The sequence below is a fragment of the Linepithema humile genome, chromosome 2 (genome assembly GCF_040581485.1).
Source record: "Linepithema humile isolate Giens D197 chromosome 2, Lhum_UNIL_v1.0, whole genome shotgun sequence".
Taxonomy (NCBI): Eukaryota; Metazoa; Arthropoda; class Insecta; order Hymenoptera; family Formicidae; genus Linepithema; species Linepithema humile.
In genome coordinates, this window is record NC_090129.1 from 15,264,764 (window position 1) to 15,284,516 (window position 19,753).

The window sequence follows — 19,753 nt, forward strand, 5'->3', positions numbered from 1 at the left end:
TTTTAGTGGAACCTAGTGCTCCCGAGTACGGTTCCGACGATTCTGGTGACGAGACTATTAGACCGTGTGGTGAGAACGAACACTTAAATTTTAAACTAAGTCCAAGTGACAGTAAAAGGGTGAAAAATATGGCGCAAGGTAATCCGTTTGCTACCCTAAAATACGCGGTCGAAGCCGTTCCATTTTTCGACGGAAAAAATATCCCATTAAATTATTTTATCGAAGGATGCGAAGAGGCAAAGTCTATGTTGCCCCATGAAGCAGAGCCTCAATTTACTAAAATTTTACGAACGCGAATAGTAGGCGAGGCGCGACGAACAATTAGAGATCAAGATTTCGAAACAGTAGCTCAGTTAACTAAATATCTAAAACAAATTTACGGCGGATCTAAAAATGTGTATCAGTTACAGGGAGAATTAGGAAACGTATATCAAAAGAATGACGAGGATGTCGTCACTTATGCTAATCGTGTAAAACTCTTAGGAAAACAGATACGAGAAGCCTATCGTAGTTCAGAACACGCGTTAACAGATCACGACGTGCGAGCATCTTTAGAAAAAGACATGTGTAAATGTTTCATCCGAGGCCTAAAACCCGAAATCGAGCAGAGGATCGCTCGAAACTTAGACGTACAGGCGACTGTAACAGATGCCCTACGCATAGAAAGAGAGCTTCGTGCTATTACAGATTTACGACATGGACCTGCTAACTCCGACCGAAATAATGTACAGGAAAATCGTTCCAGAATTTGTCAAATTTGCTTTAAAATTGGCCACTCAGCAGCTAATTGTAGGAAACTTATGCAAATGGCAGACTCTTTTAAACAAAATAATTTAGGCACTGAAATCCTAATTTGCCAGATTTGTAAAAAACGCGGACATAGTGCAGAAAAGTGTCGATTACGTGATCCTCAAGCTCAACGATCAATAAATATGGTGCAGGAAAATACCATAAAATGTCAATTATGTTTTAAACCGGGTCATAATGCAAAAAATTGCCGCCTAAATAATTCTAATAACCAAATAAGTAATTTTAACAATAAGATCTCCATAATTTGCCAGTGGTGCGACCGACCGGGCCATTCTGCCAATAATTGTTGGAAAAAACAAAACGAGCAAACAAATCTTAATAATCAAAACAGAATTATCTGTCAAATTTGTAATAACTTGGGCCATACAGCTAAAAACTGCCGTTCAAATCCTAATCAACCAGCAAATTCTGCTGACGGAACGTTTTGCCGTTATTGTAAAGAAAACGGGCACCTAATTGAAAATTGTCAATTGCGCATTGCAAGTAATAATCGTAAAAGAGAAGGAAACACGGGAAATGGGAACGGCCCCTCGAAATCGGGCGTACCGCAGGGGTCCGACCAGACCTTACGCCCGTCGACCTCACAGAAAAATGCGTAAAAAGTGACCCTTCGGAAATTCGGCCCGTAACTGTAAATCTTAACAAACAGAGTCGCGTACCTACTGTCCAAATAAAAATTAACGAAATGATTTTGCCCATAACTTTTATGCTAGACACAGGTTCCGGTCCTAACATAATTAAGGAAAATTTTGTGCCTCAAAATTTAAATATTAATTATAATAACGTTTTACAGTTAAATGGTATAAATAATTACCCCGTTTATACACTCGGAGAAATCGCTCTTACTCTTTTCGGCGAGTCAGTAAAATTCCACATAGTAGCCGATGACTTTCCGATTACGCAATCAGGAATATTAGGAAACGATTTCTTTAAACAAACAGCTTCAACTATCGATTACGCACACGAACGACTAAACGTTTTTGGAAACTGCGTGACATTTTCTTCTCCAGAAACTATCGTAGCATCACCCAGATCAGAATCCTTGTTTTACGTGAGAATAAAAAATCCAGAAATAAAAGTAGGTTATTTACCAAAAATCAAATTAGCGCACGGAATATATTTGGGAGATACTATCGTGGAAAACGTGTCGGGAAAAGCTTATTTGAATGTCATAAGCACTTTGGACGAAGAAGTTGAAATTCGAGTGCCTACCCTTCGACTCAGGCCCCTGAGTGAACTGCTCGACGACCATAAAATTGATCTTAACCAGGATAGTTTAAGGAAAACGCAAGAGACGACGATACAACCTGAAAGCGACGAAACTCTTAAGATGCAAAATGAATTTAACAACGATGAACTCGACGATAGAGACATTAATAACGTTAACATTATTAATAATAATGAAAAATTCGAAGATGGTAGTAAAAATAAAACTAAGATCAAAGTAAACAAAAATGATGACGTGTCAAATAATAAAATTAAAAGGGAAATTAAAAATAAAGATAAAATTGAAGATAAAGATAAAATTAAAAATAACGTTGAAAATAAGAATGATCCTGAAAGTAGAGAGGGAAGTTGTCAAGTCCCTCCAAAATTATTGAACAATTCTAAAAACGGGGAGGAAAGCCGTCAAACCTCGTTAAAAGAAATGAGTGACTCTACATCCTTTGAAGGGAAAAGTTTCTGTACTTTTCCGAATCATCAAATCATTCCCGGAGGGGGAAGTTACCAAACCTCTCCAGACCCCGTCGGTTGCGAGGAGGGAAGTTACCAAACCTCGCTACGCAATTCGACACAATCTTCTTTTAAAAATATAAAAGGGAGAAGTTTTCTATCCTCCCTAAAAAATATAAAATTTCCAAAGGTTGAATCACTCTCGAAAATTAATGGAAAAGAAAATCAGGATACATATGTAACAATTGAAGAGCTACTGGATAAAATCCAACATTTTAATAAAAAAATGACGATTAATGACAGTATTAAGAGTAAAAATAAACCATCTTCGAAAATTTTGGCGTTATCAAAAATTAAGACTCAGGAAATGATAGATAAATTTATGCGAAAGAGGAAATCTAAACATAAACATGAAAATGTGAAAAAATTAGTAAAAGATTGCATGGAGAAGTTAACTCCGCGTGAAAATCTAAGTCAAGACGCTGTTAACACTCCAGTCCGTAGCAAGTGTCTAGTAGTAGCAGAAAAATCTGGAAAGGATCGTCTTACAGAAATCGTCGACCTACTACGTTTGGAACACTTAAACGCACGAGAAAAAGAAGGCATAATAAGGCTTATTACACAGAGTCAAGACCGATTTCACATACCTGGAGAAAATTTAACTGCCACTCAAATATTACAACATCAAATTTCAACAACGGATGATCGACCGATAAACACGAGGCAATATAGATTTCCGCAATCTCATAAGGAAGAGATAAATAAACAAGTAGAAGAACTGCTGACAGGAGGTATAGTTAAACCTTCGCAATCACCGTATAATACACCCATATGGATAGTACCCAAAAAGGAAGACTCGAAAGGAAATAAACGCTGGAGAATGGTTTTAGATTTTCGAGCTTTAAACGATAAAACAATCGGAGATGCTTATCCATTACCGAATATTGTCGATATTCTTGATCAATTAGGAGGAGCGCAATACTTCTCCGTATGTGATTTAGCTTCCGGATTTCATCAAATAAAAATGGATCCTGCAGATGGCCATAAAACTGCTTTCACCACTCCTTTTGGACATTATGAATTCGATAGAATGCCTTTTGGATTAAAAAATGCACCTGCTACTTTTCAACGTTTAATGGATCTAGTATTATCAGGACTACAAGGCCAGGAATTATTTGTTTATATGGACGACATCGTTATTTACGCCGCCTCATTGGAAGAACACGAAAGGAAATACAATTTATTAATTGAAAGGCTTCGAAAGGCCAATTTAAAATTACAACCGGACAAATGTGAATTCTTAAAAACAGAAGTAACTTATCTAGGGCATATAATTAGTAAAAATGGAGTTAAACCTGATCCTAAGAAGTTAGAAGCAGTAAAATTATTTCCTAGGCCCAAAACACCAAAAAACATTAAACAATTTTTAGGACTCGCTGGATATTATAGACGATTTATACCGAATTTTTCAAAACTGGCAAAACCATTAACTAATTTGTTAAAAAACGATACACGATTTGAATGGACGATTACTCAAGAAGAATCTTTCGAAATATTGAAACAATTATTATGTAAAGAGCCCGTATTGCAATATCCTGATTTTTCAAAACCATTTATTTTAACAACGGATGCTTCTGGGATAGCAGTAGGAGGAATATTATCGCAAGGAGAAATAAATAAGGATCGTCCAGTGGCCTATGCATCTCGTACTTTAACAGATAACGAACTGAAATACGATACATATGAAAAGGAAGCATTAGCAATAGTTTATTGCGTTAAACATTTTCGACCATACTTATACGGACGAAAATTCACACTGGTAACCGATCACAAGCCTTTAATGTGGTTTAAGAATGCTCAAGATGCGAACATGAGAATATTACGATGGAGACTAAAATTAGCGGAATACGATTATGAAGTGGAATATAAAGCAGGTAAAATGAATGTAAACGCAGATGCATTATCACGAAATCCTATAAACCTTGAAGAAGTCGATTGTAAACCAGTTAGAAAGGGCAGACAGAAACGAAAAATCTCTAAAAATGCTAAAACAACCTTAAAAACGCAAAGAGAATTTGACGAAGAAGAAGATAATTATAAATTGTATCTCTCCGATTCTTCAGAGGAAGATGATAATTACGAACTACGCCTCTCTGACACTGAAGAAAATGATAATTACAAATCGCATCTTTCTGATAGCGAGGAAGAAAATTACGAATTACATTTTTCCGACACCGAAGAAAACGAAAATGCAATTAAAAATAATACAGACTCGATACCATTTACCCAAGAAGAATTAGATGAACCAAATCAACAAATAATAGAGAGAGCATTAATTCACAGTCCACCTACACATGACAAAATACTAACAAGAAGTCGGACAGCACGACGTCGAATTACCGATCAAGATGATTTAATAAAAGAGCAAATAGACGATAACATTATATTGTTAGACGATAGAAATGATCCGCCTGATAAAGAAAACAGTGATGAAGACGAGGAACAAGAAAATATAGACAATAACCAAGAGATCAATATCAAAAATTATAGTAAACCCACTATTAATAATCAGCAAATAATAAAAAATAATATAATTGAATCTCGCGATCTATTATTCTTACGTAAAGACAACATAGCATATTTTGTTGATACAAACGGTAAACCTTTAGATTCCGGTTCGCAAAAGTTATTCGAACGAAACAAACTTCCAAATTTAAATAATCTTATGTTAAATCAACCTAAAACCATTAAAGTAAAAAATTATTATCATATAATATTGCCGATAAGCGAAGAACAACGAGAAGGCCCAACATTAACTTTATCTCGAATCATAACCGCTTTAAATAACTTAAAAGAAACTGTTGAAAATTTAAAAATTGAAACACTTAGTATTGCTAAAACGGATTTTATTAACAATGTACCGTGGAACAATGTCAAAAATCAGCTACAATTAATATTCCTTGACGCACCAATTAAATTAATTATTTGCAATGGATTAGTTAAATATCCACCTAGAGATCTACGACCAATAATAATAGGAGAAACGCACTGTTTACCCACTGGGGGACATCGCGGAGTAACTAAAACGTATAATAGAATCAAACATAATTATTACTGGGAAAATTTAAAAATAGATGTACAGCGTTTTATCCAACAATGTTTACATTGCCAATTAAAGAAACTAGTTCGCGTAAAAACCAAACAACCTATGATAATTACCGATACACCCGGATCATCTTTCGATAAGGTCGCCATGGATATCGTAGGACCTTTGCCTAAAACCGAACGTGGCAATGAATATATCTTAACTCTACAAGACCAACTCACTAAATTTAGCATGGGAATACCGTTATCCGACCAAACTGCCGAAACGGTAGCCGAAGCTTTCGTCGATCGATTTATTTGTGTATTCGGTTCTCCGAAAGCAATTTTAACAGACCAGGGTAGAAATTTTATCAGTGACTTAATGAAAAAGGTAGCTAAAATATTTAAAATTCGTAAATTCCGTACAACCGCATTCCATCCTCAATCAAACGGCTCATTAGAAAGATCACATCACGCATTAGGAGAATATTTAAAGCAATATGCAAGAGAACAAAAACAGTGGGATAGATGGATAAGTCTCGCGATGTATAATTATAACACTAGTGTACATGAAGCAACTAAACACACGCCTTACGAATTAATCTTCGGTAAAATAGCACGAATTCCGTCAAATGAACCTTTAGCATCTGGCGATAAATTAGCAACTTACAACGAATATCTTGTAAATTTAGTTAGTCAACTCCACGCAATTCAGAAAAATGCCCGAGAAAACGTTGTCGAAGCAAAAATTAAATCGAAAAGACACTATGATAAAAAGATAAACCCACAAACATTCAAACTTGGTGATCAAGTCTTTTTATTAAAAGGCCCTAAACCTGGCAAATTTGGAGATCAATACACAGGACCCCATGAGGTCTTAGAAATATTGAATAGAAATAACGTAAGAATTAAAATAAAAAAGAACAGTCGCGTTGTACACCCTAATCGCCTACGAATCTCACACATCAAACCAACTCCTAATAATTAAGTAATTTTATTATTATTAATTAAAATAAGTAACTATAAAAAAAAAATATATATAAATATATTTTACACAAAAAAAAAATTTTATAAATAAATAAATGATAAATTGATTAGCAAATAAGGAAATAAGTAATAACAACAAGCTTGACAATTAAAGGTGCGCTATATTAATATACCTTAGACGTGCTAAATTTCAGATGGATCTCCGAGGATTTTTAATAATCGCCGTGCTAAATTTTTGGTTACGCGGCACTAAAGGCATAATAGGATATGACTGCGGATCTGCATCGACGAACATTACGACTCTATCATTACTGGGGATAGAGGAATGTGATATACCACAGCCAGAAGTAGCAGCTCAGAAGATTTATATACAATTGCTACAAATTAACGAATTTACCTCTGCGAGAGTTATACAATGCAAAATAGAAATAGACAGATTAATCAGGAGATGCGGAATGTTCTCTCACTCCATGGACGTGTACAACGGAAAGCACGCGTATATAGAAGAAGTATCAAGAGACGCCTGCCAACGAATGCACATGTATGGTACTTACGAAATCGGGAACACTCGAATAACAGGATTGAAATCCAATCAAACTGCAACACGACCGGTAACACTGGCCGGACACGTGAACAATGATGGCACCTGTTCCGGAACAACATATAGCGATCCATTCGGCACATGGGAAAAAGCCGTGGTACTCGCAACCATAAAAATTACACTACAGGATTATATAGCTGACGTGAAGATAAACACGAACCGAGTCCAACTGAGGTCTGGAGTGACCTGTGCGTTGAGCGCAACACATTGCACCGACATCGAGGGTGGGGATACCTACTGGGCATCCATGCCCACGGATACCTGCAGGTTCGGCACTTATGGAGTATTATATGAAGGATATGCACACAGAATAATAGACATCGTCAACAAACAACAGCAAATTGTTTATTCCATGACTACAGAAGACACAGTTTTTGCATTGGCAAGCAGAGACTCCTATTCTACTTGTGGATACACTCTTTTCCACACGGAACATCCAAAATTAGTAATTTTCGAAACTTCACCAGGCGTAGCAATTTTTAAAAAAGAATCACGCATAGCTAATTTGGACATTTTCACCTATATGAATTCTAAATTTGTATATGTAGAGAAACATGTGCGGACTCAATTTAGTGAACTATATAAGAATATTTTACTGCAACAATGTCAGCTCGAACAGAAAATATTACACAATTCATTAGCCATAGCCACTCAATCACCGGATGTTTTCGCTTATCACTTTATGAAGGGACCAGGATACATGGCCTTACTGGCTGGCGAAGTAATACACATAGTAAAATGTGTGCCTGTCGAAGTAAGAGTAGCACACACCGAAGAATGCTATGATCAATTGCCTGTGACGCGAGAAAACAGAACACAATTTTTAACACCGCAAACCCATATACTATTACGACAAGGAACGCAGATTACGTGCAATTTGTTCGCACCACCTATGTATCTTCTGGGAGATGCATGGTATAGACTCACTCCTAAACCAATACATACAGTACCGCCGATGACCATGAAACCGATGACAACACCTAGCTGGAAATATATTAGCCCCGGATCACTTGCTACCAGCGGCATATATACTGAAGGAGATTTAAGCGATCTCAGGGATCATATTATGTTTCCTGCTGAGAGACCAGCAATGTTAAACACCTTGGCCAGAGGAATGATGGGCCACTCTACGATTATGCACGATGGAGGATCTTTTGCAAACTTCCTAGATGAAGCATCAGTTGAAAAAATAGCTATGTCAGCATGGCAGAAATTTTGGGATCGATTCCTAATTTTCGGCAATATAAGCGCTGGATTTTTAGGAATTTACTTGGCAGTAAGAGCAGTAAAATTAATATTGGATACCATTGTGCATGGCTATGCTCTACACACAGTATACGGATGGTCCATATACCTGCTTGGAGCCATTTGGGACTCGTTAACTCAGCTCCTATTACACTTAAAACTGAAAAAACCACGCGATGGAAATAGAGAAACTATGCAACCGTCCGCAGAACGAAACCCGATAGAAGACTCTTCACAGAGGGGAACCTACCCCCTATTACCTGCAAAGGATGCATCTACTTATACATTCGCACTAAAGGACTGACCGCTTGATTTCTTTTTCCCTTGAAAAAAAAAAGGAAAAAAAAAAGGAGGAAAAAAAAAGAGGGGAACGGAAAGAAGGAAAAGAAAAAAAAAAAAAAACATAAACAACAGCTTCCCTACCAACCTTACATAAGCGCCAACTCTGACAATTCTTATTTTTCTTATTTACGCATTTTATTGTTTTATCTCATTTTAATCTGTTTTGCTCCTTCTTATGGGGTCTCGCGGTTGCGACCCGAAATTCGCACCTAACCCCAACACCACCTTTTTGTTTATAGAAACATGGAGATCGAACACCTCGATACTCAAACACTGAGCCGCTCGCCGTTTGCTGTTAAAATAATCAGGGTGTTTTCGCCCACGCTGATTTGGATTCACCTGGAAAATAGTAAAGAATCTTTCCAAAAAATGATGGAAGACTTCAACCAGCGGATGAACAAACGCCGATTTTTCCATTCGAATACAAAACTAGGCGACATTGTTGCCCTCGAAACGAATGGAGGATGGCAACGCGGCATCGTTACAAAAATGAACGGAGATGGGACAGCGCAGGTAGGACTCCGAGATTGGGGCGTGTATGTCCGCCATGCAATCGCTGAACTCTACCATCTCGAGGAGAGGTTTAGAGAACATTTCTGGCAAGCCGTGCCATGTAGCTTAGCCTACACAGCCCCTGCCACCACAGGACCCACATGGTCCCGCAGAGCCATAAATGTTACCAGAAGCATCGCCGAACAGCAAACCGGAATTATGCAGATAATCAAACCAATTCGTGACGAAGGTGCACTCATCAAATTAGATATTAAGAACGAAACTAACAACGTCTACCACAACCTCAGAGACTTATTAATAGAATTAGGAGTCGCGCAAAAAATAGCGAATATAGCCACACACACCGTACCATCCGCGTTGAGTTAAACACCACACCCTTATTATCACGCATAAGGATATATACATAATTAATTCTATAATCACAGATAATAACTGATAAGAATAACAAAAATATATACATATATATATTGTGTTTGTTATTAGGCAAAAGAAAAGTTTTTTTTAAAAAAAAAGAAAAAAAAAAGAAAAAAAAATTTTATATAACTATCTTTTATAAAAAGTTATCTCTAATTATCTCTTATAAGAGAGAAAATACATAAATATATATACATATATATATTCAATAGTATAAATAATAACCATAATATTATACACACACACCTATATATATATATATACATACATATATATATGAATACGTATATATATACACGTTTAAAATAATGTTAAGAAAAATCTATATATACATATATCTCTATATATCAAACATATATATATAGTACAAAGAAAAAGGGAAGAAAAAAAAAAAAAAAATTCTTTTTTACTATCTACTTCAATAAATAATCAAACATATATAATCTTATATACATATATACATATATATAGATACATACACTTCTAAAGCATATATATATATATCTAAGTAAATAAGCAAAATAATTAACTTAGACGTAGGATTAACTTCTAGTATATATTTTACTTAATACATACATAAATAAATAATGTCGTATACTTAAAGGATTTTCACATATCCATAATTCTCTCATAAGTAAATCTTAGATAAAGTGGAATCCTTTTCATTAACAATTTGCTATAGGGAGAATTACTCGATGATCAGTCACAGTATAGAATGTCAAAGTACCAACTTTTACAAATACAAAAAAGGAGAGAGAAAGAAGAAAAAAGATCTATACATATAGTATATCGAAGAGTAATGTGCCACTAATCCACTTGACGCCACACTGAAAGATCACCCTGGAGCCTGCCCGCTGCTCACGGAACTTAATGTACGACCGCCCTGAGTGGGAAAATACATTAATTGTGGTAGACTACCACAATTCCCGTCACCAGTGTTGTCACAATCCGTGACTAAGGTGACTAAGGACAAACTTGAATACGCACCTATCACATTACCCTACCTGATCCATGAGATCAACCTATGTGAAGGTTGCGGAAACTTTATTAATAACATTGAAGATGAGAAGACTGTACAAAAAGGTTCCTGTATAAAGATGAAAGCCGAGCTGGACCAAGGGATGGAGAAGATAAGTGGCTACCCAGAAAAACAATAAAAGGGTACATGTGGTTGGACTGACCTACGGACCTTTGCACGTGACATTCTGGGACACGATTATCACGTAAATAAAACTCCATCTTTTCTTTTCTTTACTCATTTTACCATGTTCTATCGAACATTTGAAAGGATTCCACGGAAGAAGGCTTCATCAAATCCTTTATAGTAGATTTTTATTATTAGAAATAGAGTCAAAAGAAAAAATATATGCAGTATGTAAGCGACAGCAAAAAGAACGAAAGGAATAAGGAAGGGGTTTTGGAGGTCGCCTTTCCCTTCCTTCTCTTTAACAAACAAGCAGTGTAAGAACGATTCGGCATCTCAAATGGGAATGTTAACCGAGAAAGGAAAAGAATCTATCTTTAATTTAATTGCAAATGTTGCATACCCCCAACATTTGTCTAAGGTGGGGAAAGTTACGTCCCGATCAGACTACACGATTCTTTTCTTTTCATTAAATACCAGACCTAGTAAACGCGGAACCAACAAAACTCTTAAGAAATATTATAACGCCAGAGCTGTTTTTCTCATGAGACACCAGGAGCTCGAATCTTCTCACGGAGAAAAATAGCATGGATATTTCAAAATACCTTGGCCGCTCAGCGTGCCTATCGTCGCCAGAAAAATGACGTAAAAGTCAAAACTTCGCGGTAGCTGGAGTCCTTAACCGACTCCAGACGGTTAGAGTAAGAGATAAAAAGAAAAAACTGGCACCAACTAGTCATACTCTTGGATTCTACCTACGGGAACTCTAGCTAGTAGATAGGGTTTTACCGAGTAACGATCGGGGAATGACCGCAGTCGCATGCCGAGAAGGCGCGACACCTGATACGGCGCACGTGTTTAGTAGGTCTGGGAAACCGAGATGCATTAGTCGCACTCTCCACGCGACACCAAGGGCACGCGACAGTCGTAAACTGTCAAATTTATTAGATCAGTGACCCAAGGCTTTGCGAACTTATATACCGATTCTTAACCACCCAATCCGAAAGCCGAGAATCGGGGCAAGCACTTCTATAGACCACCCATCATTCCATCGTATGGTCTAAAGACTACGCCCACCCAGATCTTAAGACACTGAGATGCACCCCACCTATACTAATTAACACCAACCGGGTTACGCCACCTCAAAAACCTACCCCCATCATATATGGACCCGAAACGACGCTATTCCTTATTCGTTAGGCCTCTTTCTTCCTATCTCATTTCAAGTAACCTAGTCATCTAAACCCAATCCTATTAGCTAAAAATGACGCCATCCTCCCCCACATTAAAAATTTTCTCGCAAGACTAATTCCTATTCGATCCCCGCTCCAAAAACCTAAGATTTTCCAAAGGGATCTACCCCAAAGAAAAAGTATAAAAACCCGTGTTCTGGTGGCTCCGGACACAATCACACACAGTTTTTCAAGCAGTTTGCGCAGTTATTCCGTTTAGCTCAGTTTCTCGAAACAGTTTTTCGAGTAGTTCGGGGGCGCGAATCAAAGAGTAAAATCAGTTGATACTTTGTCGCGACCATCTCGTGGTGCATCTCAAGTAGAGGGTCCATTACCTTGACGACACCATCCCGCAGTAGGGTGCCCACTCGTTTACAAAAGGGTCCGACGCCTATACAACACCTTCCCTCAACGGGGCGCCTGCTCAGAACCACCGAATATATTCAACGCGATCCGAAACTACTCTGCAACGAGTAAGTCAGTTCATTTCTCTTTATTTTATTATTTCTTCTGTCCTCCCTCCGGAAAAATAAAACACTCACACACACACACACACACACACACACACACACACACACACACACACACACACTTGTGAAAAATACACTAATAGAAATATAACACACGTGTGAATAAGAGTTGAGTTTTGTATCGTAATTATAAATTTAATTGAATTAAAATGTTGTCTTTAGTAAATTAAACTTTGTTCTTTTTTTTTATTTAACCACACCCTCCTCGTTTGTCACCCCCTCACACCTTCCCTCTCAAATTGCGCACAAAGGTTTCGCCCCGGGTAATAGGGATTCAATTCCTTGACCCAAAAAGGGAACCACGAGCGGTTGACTTGTTGACGGAGTAAAAACGACTCTTCCAGTCGCTGACCCGTCGCAAGTCCTAAACGTGCCGCTCGGCTCGTGCGGTCAGGTCCGTTTACGTCGATCGCCGAGCCCAACAAAAAAAATTCTACATCTATCAGGACGTAACAACATAGATTATCCCAATTTAGTTCATTTCTAAATTCAAAAATAAAGTCGTTTGACAACGTTTGGTATCTAGATACTAAATCCCAACTGATATATTTTTTAAATTCCCTCATAAAGTTCTCTGACATTATCTGATATTTAGATATACATTACCACAATACACATCCTTTAAATTTGCGTATGAAATCTTCTGATAATTTTTGATATTTAGAAATATTCTTCCAATCTATATTACTTTTAAATTTTTTTATAAAATTTTCTGATAGTTTTTGGAATTTAGATATATCTTTCCAACATATTTCGTTTTTAAATTCTTCCATGAAATCTTCTGACAATGTCTGAGATTCCGATATATACTTCCATTCAATCTTATGTACAAATTCTCTTATTATGTTTTCAGATAAACTCTGACATTTGCATAGACTATACCAATCTAATTTATTTTCGTATTTTCTTATAGTATCGTCATTTAACCATTGGAATTGAGACACAACAGTCCATATGTGATCTGTAAAATAATGAGAAATTTCGTTTATGATATTGCTAACGTCTTGATATTTTACTGCTAAACATATATTATTTTCGTCTAAAATTAATTTTAGAGTTTTATCATTCATTTTGTTATAAATAATAACTAGTTGTATATTAAGTTCATCGATGAATTCTATAATAAATTCATCCTGTAACATTCCCGTTTGCGTAATACGGTTCCAATTGAAACTGTTTCGTTTTAATCTTATATAGTCTGTAACGCTTAATCTGAAATAATCTATACTATAAAGACTTAATAAATCTGTGTATTTTAACTTATCATATATGTTAGAATATATGATATGATTGCTCATTACCTGTTCCATTTTAATATTGTTTGTTGTTATGATATTGTTACATTTGCGCATAAATATTCAAATTTAACATTTATTTATTATTGTAATGTATTTTTTCTAAAAAGATAACCATATTATTAAGGAAATTGAAATATTTTATCATTAAATTCATTAAGGAATTCTTTAGAAAATTTATTGTTAATATAAGATATAAATGTTTTTAGATTTGCGGAAAAATCTGTAGACGTATTCATTCTCCTGGATTTAAATATACATATCCAATTAATTTTATCCTTAAATTCTCTGATAAAATCCTCTGATAATTCTTGGTATTCAGATATACAGGGTGTCTGGCAATAATCGCCCCACCGGTCATATACAGGTAGAGGAGGTCAAGTCGAGTAGAAAAGTCCTTTACCATTTTTTAATTTTCATAATAAGTACTGAGTAATTAACGAAAAAAGATCGGCGAATCCGCGCGAGTAAAGCGCGCGCGGTGAGAAGGACGTCCCACTGCTACGCGATCACTAGGACACAAGGATCTAGCGTTACGCGCCGCTCGTATGTTGCCATTGTCATTTGTAGAGCGCTCCTCCCAACGCTTCATCGCGCGCCTAGTGATCGCATAGCAGTGGGATGTCCTTCTCGCTGCGCGCGCTTTACTTGCACGGATTCACCAATCTTTTTTCGTTAATTACTTAGTACTTATTACAAAAATCAAAAAATGGTAAAGGACTTTTCTACTCGATTTGACCTCCTCTACCTGTATATGACCGGTGGGGCGATTATTGCCAGACACCCTGTATATATTTTAAAAGAACAGCGAAAGTTATTACGCAATAAAGCCCTTAAAAAACAAATGGGGCTAATTTAAAAATTTACTGGTTAATAAAAATTCTTTAATATATATTTATAAAAATGGAGAACGTGTGGAATATGGAAACGCGCATAAGCATAGCAATACATATGTTACCGTCTGCGACGAAGCAACAAATATAGGCCGTTCGAGAATCGCGCAATCGCAATCGAGACGCATCCTGGCAGATGGATTGGACACTAATAGCGAATTATTATATAACAATTAAAAATGAAATGCAAACAGGCGCACGCTTTCGATCGATTGCGCGATTGTGCGGCCGACAATAACCATAAGCGAACAACGGAAACTTCGAGCCGCTTGACATAAAATAATTCAGTGCTTAACAAGCCGAAAAAAAGAAACACTAATTATATCTTCACATAAATATCCTATAATATATTCAAAACCAAAGCATTGTAACCTTCTAGAGGCAAAGAAGAAATAGAAAAGTACCTAATCTTGTATGGTTTAGTTCGACCACTGATTTGTCCGTGTGTGTTCGTTACTAAAATATGTTTCTTTAGTAAAAAAATTTTGAAAAATTTTTACCAACGTGTTTTAGATTTTTTCCAGTTTAATGTTCCTCAATCCTTTCTTTGTTATGCAAATTTATGTAAAAACAGATGGCAAATTGTTAATAAAGATTGAAGTTTATCTAACAAATAAAACTAAAATTGTAATTAATGAACGACAATTATTAAAATTAAATATTAGCAAAGAAATATAAGATATTTATATGTACCAGTTCTGGCCATTATATTTATAACTATTTAAAAAATTATTTTTTTTATAGTTGGAGATTGAAATAAGTCTAGCCATTGAGACATTTATCTTATTACATTTTCTTTTAACAACAATTTAACAAATAAAATTTGAAAAAAATCTTTTAAGATGATGTTCCTTATATGCAAGAAACTTCTTCCACTCTCACAAAAGAGAATCTTGCTGAGAATCTTTACCTACCCACAGTTATTATCTTTGTCAATAAACTGCAATCTAACTGCCAAAGCAGAAGTTCCAAAGTTTATCGACAGCAAAAAATAAAAAAAAATATAGAAATAATAAAAAGTTTTTAAATTCTTATATGCAAGGAACATCCGCTCTCGCGGAAAAAATCTTGCTGTTTGCCCACCCAAAGTTATGTCATTATCTTTGTTATCAATAAACTGCAAACTAACTGCCAAAGCAGAAGTTCCAAACTATATCGACAGCAAAAAATTAAAAAAAAGAAGTGATAAAAATTTTTTAAATCCAAACTATCTGAAAATTCTAATGGAAAATCCTACCTAATAGAAATTCTACCTAACACAAAAACTTATCTATAAAAAAATTCTATATCTAGGAGTTCGTAAGAAACTATAAACCGACAAAGTTTAATAAGATTGAATTCTTCGCGGAATCGTTTGGGAGTTTATCGCAGAATCATTTAGGAATTTTTCGCAAGATGCTTAGCGCAGAGCTCAGCTCAGTTACCGCTATTTGCATCTAAAATTCGAGAGGGAGTTTTTCGCAGGACGCTAGCGCAGAGCTCAGCTCAGTTTCCGCTAGTTGCGTTCGAAATTTATGTTGATAGTCGACCATTGTTCAATGATCGATCGTATCAACGTTGTTTCGAGATCTGTGCTCGACCATCATCGATGGGACCACGAATTTCGAAAGTCCATGCTCAACTATGGGATCAACAACACTAGAACGACGATTAACATATACCAATTTCTATTTCTTTTTTCTTTTTTTAATAAAAAGTGATAAAGAGAAAAAGTAAATTAATCAATTTGATCATTTAACACAATGCAACAAGTCACAGAAAAAATTTCAGGAAATACAGCATTATAAATTTAAGTAATTGTTCTAAAAAAATAAACCGGTTATTTTAACCGCTTTGATAGTTCTAGTTTTGTTAAGCCATAGGACCACGGATGCATGGGTAGGCTAGGAAAGATTACGAAGAAATTGGCGTATAGCAAGAATACAAGAATAAATATATTTCAAAATTCTTAATAAAAAATGTGCTCCTTTTTTTTAATTGATAAATTGTTTCAAATATACCATAATTTATCAGTATATTTACGTTTGTGTAAAAGAATTCTTTTTTTCATTTTTAATTTATATTTGTGATACGTACATATGTATGTATTTAAAAATTTTCTCATTTTTGCTTTTCAACGCCAATTTATATATTTAACCCTGGAAATATATAAAAAGATAAACCACTTACCGTAAGGAAGGAAGAAAAAAAGTACACATTTACACAGAAAAAAAGAATTTTGCTATTGCAATAAAATAATCGTTGCTATTGCATGTTAAATATGTTAGCAATAAAATTTCGCTATTGTAACTACTTTTACAGATTATTCGATATGCAACAAATCTGTTTCGTTCGAAAAAATCGACAAATTTTAAAATAAGAAACAAGTTAAAATTTGCTGTTACAACAAAATAAGTTATTTTTAATAAATTTATTTTACTGTTGCAATGAAATTGTCGTCACTAATACAAATTTTGACAATAAGATAAAAATAAATTTTTTATTATACATATATTAGCAATATAATTTGCAGATTTAACAAAACTAATTTCGGTAAATAAAATTATTATCTATAACAAATCTCTTTGCTGTTCAAATAATAATTAACTGTAAGAAATTTTGCTACGATAGCTTATATAAAATTTACTGCGGCATCAAATACTTTTTTTCCATGTTTAACAAGTTTTTTTCTTTAAATTATGTATAATTTTCTTTAATTTATGTATAATCTTTTTTTTAAATATTTTTTTTTCTATTTTTTCTCATATAAAAAAAATATAAATAAATATATAAACAAACATAAGTACATTATTCAGAATAAAAATATATTGGGTTATTTAGAAAATTTGATATAATTTTTATAAAAAAATTGAAAACAATTTTTATATGTTTAGAGTCATCTTTGTCTGTAATATATGCACCATTATATTCGACAACTTTCGGCCATCTTAAACAACTTGTGCATACATTATTAAATAAAGATATATAAACATATAAAAATTGTTTTCAATTCTGTCATAAAAAAATTCTACAAACTCTCTGAATAATTCAATATATTATGTTCTGATCTGTCAATCATGAAATACATTTAGGAAATATTCCAGGATTAAATATTCATTAACGCATCTAAGTCCTAGCTTATCCATTTTAAGATAATGAATCGAAGAAATAGTGTACTTTTCATAATTTTATTCAAAGTATTCTGGTGTATGATTATATTTTTAATATTATATGATTAATATTTAATATATATGGATTCAAAGGGTTATTAGGCTGATGAAAGTTGTTTCAACTTCGGGCTTAATCAAAATCAAAATTAGAAACACTTTGTTTCTTTTTAATGTACAACGCATTTTGCAGGTTACATATTTTTTAATAATTTTTATAATTATAATCTAATATAACATGTATCTTTTCTAGATATATATAATAATATTGGTAACACATAATTAAATTTAATATAAATTAACTAAAAAAATAAGTACTTCGTTCTTTTAAAAACAAATGCACGCACAACTCCAAATACTTTTAAAAAATACGAGAGAATAAAATTTTGATATAATTACTATAAGACAATAAAAATTATACGACCTGCAAAGTGTCTCGCGTCTATATATCTTCACACTATTATTCGATCCATTATCTTAATAATAGAAGACAAATTAAATTAACTCACCGATCGATGCGCAGCAGCAGAGTTGTCGTTCTGTTGATCTGCATAGTTGATCTGTAAAACACAAAATAAATCAAAATTATAGCAGCGTTCACAATATAAAATATTTGTAAAATCATAAAAAATATTGAGTACATTGAACTTTTAATTCGTTTTCTAAGCAAATATGTAATAAAAGAATTATTAAAAAAGTTTAATTATTTAAATAAAAAGTAAAAAAATATGCGAATAAATTCTAATAATGATAAAAATTAACTAATGTAAATATTTTGTCTTTCAAATATTTTAATGTACAATATTTTCAACAAATAAATGAATTATTGCTTACCGTAAAGTTGCTCCGCCGGCGCCCGATGCTCCTCCTGAGCCTCCTCCTCCTCTCAGTGGTCCATCGAAGCACTCACATTGAATCTCACGCGTTCGCGGCGCATGCATTGCTCGCATGCGTACCTGAATACGAAAATCGCGCGATACTGAAAACGGCACTCCCGACATCACAGGCGAATCGAACCGAATTGTCCAAGCTGTGACGTTACGCGCGAATTCCGTCCGCGTTTCAGACGACCACATTTACCAATTGGGGCACGATTCTCTCAAAACAGAAGGCAAAGATAAGCTCGAAGAAGATGAGGTGATTAGTCATCCAATCAACCGACTAGATACAAGACATCTGAAAAGCAATCGATAGCGTTTGACTAACTCCGGTAGCCGTCCTCGACTACCTTCGACAGTCCGGCTATCTGTACAACTAGCGCGCTGCACGTAGAACCGAAGATTGCCCTGCCGTAGTGGAGATTTTATGATTGAAACCGACCTTTCCCTCCCCCGAGCCAAGCCTAAAGTCAAAAAAAATCGTGTCCCAATATTTGTCATACAGCAAAAATGCGTTCATCTATAGATTCGCTATAACTCTCGGCATTAACGGCACTCCCGACGCGCATTTTGTTATACTATACGACGGAACGAATATATTTTGTAGCACCGATTACGCGCACAAAGTTGATCTGTAAAATAAAAAAATAAATGCAGATTAGTGTTTGAAATAATAAATATTTATAGAATAATTACTGCGCACATTAAACTTTATATTCGTTTATTTATGCACACGTCTAAACAAAGAATTAAAATTTTCAAAAATATATTTTTTGAATAAAGAGAAAAGTTTAATTAGTTAAAATAATAATATGTAAAAAATTTCTAAAAATGGTAAATATTAATTTACTATTATAAATATTTTACTAAATATTTTAAGTATTTTAAATATTTTATATCCGCTACATTATATAATATTTTATATGTAATATTTTGCGAATAACAAATAAATGAATTATTGCTCA

The 19,753-nt window shown here is 34.6% G+C and overlaps 1 protein-coding gene across 1 annotated transcript; it reads left to right on the plus strand.

Annotated features, from left to right (window-relative positions):
- Positions 1-6,746: 6,746 nt before the first annotated feature.
- Positions 6,747-9,093, plus strand: LOC136997673 (uncharacterized). The gene has a single exon (XM_067348700.1). The coding sequence runs from the start codon at positions 6,750-6,752 to the stop codon at positions 8,703-8,705; it is 1,956 nt and encodes a 651-aa protein (XP_067204801.1). The 5' UTR covers positions 6,747-6,749; the 3' UTR covers positions 8,706-9,093.
- Positions 9,094-19,753: the final 10,660 nt, after the last annotated feature.

Bases quoted from the DNA above. Each gene is read 5' to 3' on its own strand.
- LOC136997673 (XM_067348700.1), top strand. From the start codon at position 6,750: ATGGATCTCCGAGGATTTTTAATAATCGCCGTGCTAAATTTTTGGTTA.